The 9,307-nt window shown below is 30.0% G+C and overlaps 1 protein-coding gene across 1 annotated transcript; it reads right to left on the bottom strand.

Moving 5' to 3' along the window:
* Nucleotides 1-2,657: 2,657 nt before the first annotated feature.
* On the bottom strand, nucleotides 2,658-5,223 carry LOC105792574 (probable aldo-keto reductase 1). The gene is made up of 7 exons (XM_012621208.2): nucleotides 5,058-5,223; nucleotides 4,803-4,967; nucleotides 4,380-4,583; nucleotides 4,096-4,268; nucleotides 3,790-3,880; nucleotides 3,477-3,630; nucleotides 2,658-3,089 (listed from the first exon to the last, which is right to left on the bottom strand). The coding sequence occupies exons 1-7, from the start codon at nucleotides 5,103-5,105 to the stop codon at nucleotides 2,905-2,907; spliced, it is 1,020 nt and encodes a 339-aa protein (XP_012476662.1). The 5' UTR covers nucleotides 5,106-5,223; the 3' UTR covers nucleotides 2,658-2,904.
* Between the last annotated feature and the right edge of the window lie 4,084 nt (nucleotides 5,224-9,307).

Below are 9,307 nucleotides of genomic sequence, written 5' to 3' on the forward strand. Positions count from 1 at the left end.
TAATAAGCCTAATTGTCCAGGCCTGCATACGAGCCCAACACAACAAAAGTAATAGCAGGCCCAATAAACGAGCCCAATACTTTTCAACCCAATAATCCTAAGCCTAGCCCACAAAAAAAATAGAATAGCAGAAACCCCACACGCCTCGGTAGCAAAGAATCGGCACAAGAACGGCTTCACAAGATCACGCCTGTTGATCCGTACATCGTGCCCCTCGCCGCTGAATCTTGCGGCTTCCACGTACGCATTACCTGCAGCAACGAACACAAATACGCCAACAAAAACAAAATAGATATTTTTTTTAGATTTGGGGGTTCATTTGTTTTCCATTTTCGACTATAAAAGACCGAGATAAATCTATAAATGAGGGGGATTTTTTAGCTTAAACAGAGACAGATATAGAGAGAAAAAGAATATGCAAAGAAAATCAATAGAGAATAAATCAACATCGTTTTCTTTTTAAGGTGTTTATTAGTTTTTTTTTTAATATTTTAGAGTTATTTTCCTTTTCCGATTTGGTGTTTAAATTTACAAAAAGGAAATAGGAAGGTGAGGGCTTACTTTGCCTTCGAATCGGCTCCGAAGAGGGTTAAAAACCCAGTCCGTGAGCCTCCGCCACCGGTTGCGCGAAACCACAATGACTGACGGCGGCGCAAGGGATTGGGACAAAACCCTAGCAGAGAGCATTTGAAATTTTTTATTTTCTTTATTTTTTCATTCAGTTTCAAATGTCTTTTTGAAAAAAAATTGTTTTATAATAAAGACAAAACGGAGTTTAGGTAGCCATGACCATGCGGTGACCCGACCCGGAGGGGAGGATCCGCGTGTCCTGGCCTTGAGTGGGAAATTTGCGCGTTTAGTTCCTCTCTTCTGCAACGCGTTTCGATTAACCCTTTTCACATGTTTTAAATTTGGGGCCGCATATTTTAATTTTGTTTTAATAAGGTCCTGTGTTGCACAGCGTTTTGGGAAGGTGGGAATAATTTCCCTTTCGATCCTCCTACTACTGCGCGCATCTTAATTTGGTCCTTATTTAATTCCCATCTTTAAATTTGGTTTCAAAACTTCGTTTATTTCTAATTTAATCCTTAATTTGTTATTTTTCTTTTTATATTTTTTTAATTATGTTATATATTATTATTATTATTATTATTATTATTATTATTATTATTATTATTCTTACTATAGTTATTATTACCATTACTTTATATATACACATATGCATACTCTCTACAATAATATATACATACATTTTTTTTAAATGATTTTTATAAACCCATGCACCTTACATATATATATTTTTTATTATTATTCTACTTGCATAACTGACTCCCGAACCTGTTTTCTCAAATTTCGCAGACCAAAATTATTTTTAAGGTGGGCCGATCACACCTTAATAATTGATCGGTGGCGACTCCAGTTTTTATTTTTTCGAAACTAAAATTTTTATTTTCAAAAAAAAAGCGGTTTCGACAACTATTGAAGAGTCATAAAAGAAGTCACAGTAGTCTAACAAAAATTCCCACTGCAAGCATCTTAGAAGCAAAAGTTTGCAGCATTGATCATAAAACATTTAGCTAGTGAATTCACTCAGACGTGCATTTCATTATATCGCCAAAGGACCAACTATCACCTAACGATCCATAAAATGGAGCAACAATAAACAACAATTTCAAGCATTGTAAAAAATTTTAAGTTATAATGATTTTAGCCTTACATTATTAGAGACTCTTATTTTAATCAAACAATATAGAATAAATTAATGCAAAACACTAGGAGTATCACGATCTGAATTACATAAAATATGTATCTATAAGATTCAAATGCTTCCATTCAACTAATACAAATAAACTCATCGATTCTACAGAATAGCAAGGAACCATAAGTACAACTCCGATCAAGAACTTTTGCTCCTGTCAATCCAAGAACACAGAATTTTTAAAAAAAATGCAAAACCAAATAAGGAAAAAAAAATGAAAATTTCAATTAGAAAAAAAGAAAAACACAAAAACTTACCTCAGTATTCTTGTATGAAGAAAGGTGCTCGAAAATAAGAAACAAAGAAAGGAAATTGTTATGACTGAAAAAACTCCAGCAACAGAGGCGAATAGCCCAATAGATAATCTGTAATCTTCATCGGCTACTACACTTTCTCTCAATTTGATGACAATCAGCATAATTCATTAAAATAAAAATGTTAGAAATCAAAGAACGACCATCGCCTTAAGCCAAGACCCAGCGAAGAATTCATGGTAGATTTGCCTGAGAAAGAGAGAAAGAGAGGAAACGAAACAGAATATGCTTAGAAGAGAAGATGAAGAACGAAGAACGGAAGAAGGAGAAGGAACCTTACCTAGATGAAGGAGGAACTGGAAGAGGTTATTGACCAAACTGATTTGCAACCCAAGGGGAAGGAGAAAAGGAAGGGGAAGGGAAAAGGGGAGAAGAAGGCGTCATTTTCCGGAAAATATCTTACCGAATTCAAAAGGATAAGACATTTTCCTCAAAAAAGAACTGATTTTCCTGTGTTTTGTAAAATATTTTACCTTAAGAAATCATTTTCAGCCAACCAAACATCAGAAAAGCCTGAAAAGCTTTTACAGAAAAGCTTTTACAAGTTATCAAACAAGAGAGAAAAGAAGAGATCAAGAACAATATTAGAACAATAAAAACATACATTGATTAAACAATAGCTACAACTCTATTCGTCCAAGTACACAATTAGACTTGATTATTTCAAACAACTAAAAATAACACGATACAAAATAAGACACAACAACATCATAAATACTGAACCCTCCATTAATGACAATCCAAAGCTTTAGTAACACATCAATCTTTCAATGGCTGCAGTTTCTTGGGAAATCCGTTCATCCCAACACCCATGAAACTTTGCTTCTAAACCTAGGTGCTCTTCTTTGGTGGTGTATTGCCATATTTCCAAGTGAATTGCTTTAAATCATCAGGATAAGTACCCCCCGCAACCTCATGGATTGGGATCGCATCTGAAATTTCTTTCAAATCTTCTTTTGTCAGCTTTACTTTCACTGATTCGATGTTGCTGTCTAGATTTTTAATCTTGGTTGTTCCTGTAAGTGAAAACAATGTGTCAAAAGCTTTGGTTTTAAATCTCAATACAAACTATATATATAAATTGGCCTTTGGTACAGGATTTTTCAGGCCATTCTTAGTTACTCGAACTTGTATCGGAGTGTCCAACACAGATATGTTCATTTTCCTAAGGTTTTACATATATCTGGAGGAATATGCTAGAAAAGTCTATGCTAATTCTGCAGGTTACTAGCTTACTCCGACCGTTTTTTTCTTCAAGTATCCGTGTCTAATACCCAACATATTTTGACATGAGTATTGAATACAATTCTCCAAATATATGAAAAACTTCAAAAAAATATTAAGAGTTCACTTATATTGGATCACCTCGGTATTCGAGTTGAAAGTGATTGAATGTGACTTACCGGGAATAGGAGAAACATCATCCCCTTGATGAAGAACCCAGGCAAGTGCAAGTTGTGCCGGTGTACATCCATGCTTTTCAGCCAACTTCTCTACTTTCGAATATAGGATCCTATTTCGCTCCAAGTTCTCTCCTTGAAACCTTGGTAACACTCCCTTAAAAAGTAAATGTTTGTAATGAGTCAACCGATCTGTTTTTTACAACTTAGAAGCATGTTACTATGTTATCCGAATATCTGTATCCAACACTTACTCCTGAACCCATATAACATAGATTAAGTATAGGTTAAAGCCATATAAAGTGAGTTTCCATACCAGAGAACTATTAGAAGTATCCCCCTTTGCTTTACCGGCAAAGAAACCATGACCAAGGGGACTATATGCAACAATCCCAATTCCGAGTTCCCTGTATTGTTGAACACATTTAGGCAGACATAACCTCACAGCAGTTGAAGGAGTTACAACAGTTGATAACTTGAGAAAAGACGATCAATAAGTGAATTTCAATCTATTTGAGCAAAAGGGTATATTTATATCCCTCCAAATATATAAAAATTTGAATATATCTATATTCGAATTAAAAAAAAAAAAGTTACGATGATTGAAGATAGAAGAATAAACCTGCAAAGGGGAATTAGTTCTTCCTCAACATCACGAGTCCAGAGCGACCACTCAAGTTGTACGGCAGTAAGAGGATGTACAGCGTGTGCCCTCCTTATAGTTTCGGGGCTAGCTTCAGAGATACCAATGTACTTTATTTTTCCCTCTTCCACCAACTTCTTCAGTTCTTCCATCTATTATACATGAAATATATATAAATTATCCTTAATTTTCCCATAAACAAAATAAAATCGTATTTGTGCTAAAGAAAGACAAAATAGGGTTTTTAATGCAGCAATGCTTACGGTATCTTCAATAGGAGTGTTGCGGTCAACTCTGATTATATAGTAAAGATCAATATAATCCACATCAAGGCGTTGAAGGCTAGCCTCAAGTGAAGAACGAACAAATTCAGGAGTGCCATTGATAACCGGACCATCTGGACCCATGCTTTCAACACCGAATTTTGTAGCCAACTGTACCTTCTCTCGTGGCAGATGCTTCAATGCCTGCAAAAAAAGAAATGATGTTGGTTTCCATATACCTTTAACGAGCCAAGAACAAGAATGAAAACATTAAATCATCCATTTGATAAACTAAAAAAATCCATCTCTCACGCATATCTTCGAACATGTAATAGACACAAGAGTGTGGGAAATTGAGAACATGAAAGAATCGCTCTCAGTTTCAATGTGATTCAACTTGAAGAGATGACGAAAGGATGTTACCTTTCCGACCAGAATTTCGTTAGTTTTGGGTCCATATAAGTCGGCTGTATCGATGTGAGTGACTCCTCTTTCGACTGCATGCTTAATGATGGCTATGCCATCTTCATCTGACACTGAATGATCGTGACCTGTAAGACTCATACACCCAAATCCCAGCTTTGAAACCTGCAGCAACCAAAAAACAATGGATTTTACCCCCAAAAGAAAACGCCATTTTCTTAACTAATATAACTGGTAGGAAACAAAATCTCAAACCTCAAATCCTTGAGTTCCAAGTTTCACTCTAGGAATCTCAATTGCCATCTTTTGTTTCCTTTTTCTTCTTCTTCTTCTTCTTCTTCTTTGTGTACTATATAAACAAAGGCTTATCCGATTACTGATCCTCTCAAAACACACCTTAAATAGAAAATCTTGATGGATTTATCTAGTATCTTATCTGTTCTCACCTTTGTCAACATTCTTACGTCATTAAGCATTTCATCCCACGTGCCTCAATTGAATGAGTGGATAAAGCTCCTTTTCAGACAAGTTTGACACGGTTTAAATAGTTAGTCTATGATTTGGTATTTAAGTTTGGTTTTTTTTTTAATTTGATATTTATGTTATTTTATGGTAAATTATAAAAATAATCACTAGGGGTGAAATTCTTTTTTTTGCCTTTGAACTATAAAAAGTTATTTTTTTGTCACTAAAATATTTACTTATAATATTTCGATCACTCTTCTTTTAATAGCAAAGTGAGGTGAGGTGGAAGATAAACAATAAGTATAGTACACAAAGATAAAATACTAAATTTTACATTTAATTTTTTTCGTAAATATTTTTACAAAGATAAACAATTAATCATAAAATGTGCTTTTATCATCCCATATTTAAAATATATTTTTCATAGTATTTTGGGAAGTGTTTTGAATAGTAATTTACCATTTTGTTTGATATAACATTTGGTATTCAAGTTTGACATTTTTAACGCGGTATTTATATTATTTTTATCCAATATGATACTTGCATTTAGAAAAAATTATATATTTTGGTATCTAAAAATAAAATATTAATTTTTAAATTGGGTTTTAAGATTAATTTAGTGAAAAATAACTTCTAATATTTTATGTTTGAATTTTCATGATCTTCTTAAAAGAATGAATTTAGTGTTATTTGTATATTTTTAGTTTTGCATTAAATTATTCAAATACAAGTTGATAGATATGATTTAATTCAAGTTTTAGGATCGATGTGATGAAATTTAATTGCTAATATTATTAGCCAATTACTAATTTCATCTAACTCTAAAATTTAGATTAAACATTAAAAAGTATTTTAATTCTAACCCTTTAAAAATTTTCCAGACTCCACCACCGACCATTTTAGAAAAATAAGTATGAAATACCAAATTATACATTTAATTTTTTTCGTTAATATTTTTCATGAAGATAAACAATTAATCATAAAATATATATTTTCATAGTCATCCCATATTTAATTACTTGTTTTTGACTTCCAGAAGTAGTAAAATATTTCGAAAAAGAAGGGACTAGGGATGGTCTAAAGAGTTGGCAGACACTGGAAGATTCTATATACAGTTGTCCTTTGGTAGAAAATCAACATTGGTATAACTTCTGGAATCTTGAGCTTGAGCTGTCGAGTTTTATCCACTTCCTAAATTGACACCCATACTTCATTACCGACATGCTATTGTATTTGAAATTAATTTCAAGATAAAATTTATTAAAATATGACGTGATAATAAAAATAACATAAATATAATAATATGTGAAATAAAATTAGAATCATTTTGAAAATTCTGGATATATCATCATAATATAAATACATGGACGTGTTAAAATTTGCTTAAATAAATTATAAATTTACCAAAATTATATTATTTTATATAATTTTAATTTACTCATAACTTCTAATCTTTACATTGAAGGATATTACACAATTAGATACGTTTAAACTCACGACTTCTCAATTGTTGCATCAAGAATGATGTCAATTGAGTTAAAATTCAATTAGTTATAATATTAAGTATTACCAGATTTATGACATACCCTCGAGTGAAAAAAACTCATGCAACAAATATATTTATTAAAATATAACTTAATTTATATATAAATAAAATTTAATAATTTTATAATTAAAATAATGCATGATTGACATTCATATAAACTCAATAAATATATATTATGGCGCAAAAAGTAATACTAACATGATCCGACCAAGCATTATCATAATTCATAATTATCCTTAAAATATTTGTCGTTGTCTCTTTCATAAAAAGAATTACTCTCTTTAATTCAAATTAAGGAATCTCACCAATAAGTGTGGGTGCAATGGTAAGGTATATTGTATTTTTAAAGAGAGATATAGGTTCAAATCTGGGAGATGACATTGTTGGGATGAATAGCCACGCACATAAACCGTAAAACGAACATGAAAAATACAAAAATTTTAAGGAATCCCATAATACGTATTAATTAGAAAATACTTTCGCCGCGTATTGAGAAATTTAAAATTTTAAAATTAATATTTATATTAAAATATATATTTAAGAGTTACGTATTAATTTTAATTTAATATTTAATTTGATATATAAATTTTGAATTGACACAATTATATATATAAAACTTTAATTTTGATTTAATTTTACACATTTAAATAAATATATATTGATATTGGATAAATATAATTATTTGTATATTTAATCAGAGGCGAATCCAGGGTGGCTGGCAGGGCCCTGGCCCCCTTAAAATGAAAATTTGTTGTTTTAATCCTTTAAAAATTTTTAAAATTTTAAATTAGTAAAAGTAAAATTACACTTTGGCTACCTTAAAATTATGAAAATTTAATTTAATCCGTTAAAATTTATAAGATATAGGCTATTAAAATTAAAATTTCATTTCGCCCCCTAAAATTTTTTTAACTTCACCTGTATGTAATATGTGAATATTAAATGGCGTTTGTATAGATAATAGTGCTATTGATTGGTGAAAATTACATCAAACTGAAATTTTATGTATAAAATTACACATAATCAAAATTTATATATCATATCACATATTTGATCAAATTCATATGTAAATTTAATATTTACACCTTATATAAATTTTAGATATATGAATTTATCCATCATAAATTATGAAGAATTTGAGAGAAATAATAGAAAATAATGGAAACGCAACGCAGCATGAAAAATAACAAAAGTCGAAACTTTATATGAAATGAATATATAAGCATATAAATACTTAAGTAACATTATAATACTTTGAACATAAAGTAAAAAAATAATAATAACAACGTGGTTTCGATCTTGAAAAGTTAAAAATTATTTGTTAAGTATTTATGATATAAATTGTGTTTGGTATAGTTAGATATTATTAAACCAAAATTTTATTATCTAATTATTGCAAATATTAACATATATCCATATGAAATTTTTTGATTAAGGGTTTTAGAACTGGATCGGTGGTCCAACCGATCAAATCATCGGTTCGATCAGTCAGTTTGGTTTAATTGAAAAAATAGAAAAAAAATTGATTCAACCGTCGAGTTCAACCAGCCCGTATCGATTCTTGGATCAACCTGTGTAATGGTTTTCTTTGGATCGGTACCCTTTCCGATTCCTGATCCAACCGGTCCAGTTCAAACAACATTGATTTTGATAATTATTCCCATTATCCAACAATTAGTCTAATGATATATGTTCATTTTGATTTTAGGGGTTTAATTTCCTAAATGATGAATCAATAAATGATTTTTTATATTTTAATATTTTAGAATTTTATTAAAAATTATAAGATTTTATAATTTATTCAATTTATTATGATTTATTATAAGTTTTATAATTATAGATAATAACTATTTTTATTATATTTTTTTCAAACCTTTTATTAATGTTTATAAATTTATAGAAAGTTTTAAATATATTAAATATGTTTTATTTTCATTTTATATTTATACTTATGATTTATAATGATTTTTTAATATTTTTACAAGTTTTATAATTTTTATTTAATTTTTATTATTTTAATGATTATTTATGGAAAAATATAAGATTAAACCAACAACTATCTTATATCACCATCTAATTTGTCTATCAATTAATTTTAATAGTCAACGTCATAACAAACGAAATAATTAAGTGGAAAATCCAAACAAAGCCAAGGAGTTTTGTAATTTTATTCAAATTCCCAAGGATAAAATCTATTCTTTATCTATTTAAACAAAATAAATCTAATCTTAATTAAATTCTTAACAAAATATTTTTATAAATTACAAACAAAATAATCAAAAAATCTTATACAAAAATATTTGCTCACAAGCCAAATTCTTCGCAATGATATTAGGTTTCAGACTATACTCTAATATTCTAGATATGTACTACACCGACATATATGTCAATCAATCACAGATAGGAACAAGGTTGCCGACTTTTCACTAACGTCGCTTGTTCACATCCTAATCTCGTAGATTTGATCGTATAAGGGGTATGATTAATTTTTCAA

This window comes from Gossypium raimondii, chromosome 8 (genome assembly GCF_025698545.1).
Source record: "Gossypium raimondii isolate GPD5lz chromosome 8, ASM2569854v1, whole genome shotgun sequence".
NCBI classification, from domain to species: Eukaryota; Viridiplantae; Streptophyta; class Magnoliopsida; order Malvales; family Malvaceae; genus Gossypium; species Gossypium raimondii.

Coding starts and splice junctions, on each gene's coding strand:
- LOC105792574 (XM_012621208.2), bottom strand. CDS start 5,105: ATGGCAATTGAGATTCCTAGAGTGAAACTTGGAACTCAAGGATTTGAG. Junction 4,269..4,379: donor ACACTCCTATTGAAGATACC/GTAAGCATTGCT, acceptor CATGTATAATAG/ATGGAAGAACTGAAGAAGTT. Junction 3,881..4,095: donor GAACTAATTCCCCTTTGCAG/GTTTATTCTTCT, acceptor TCAACAATACAG/GGAACTCGGAATTGGGATTG.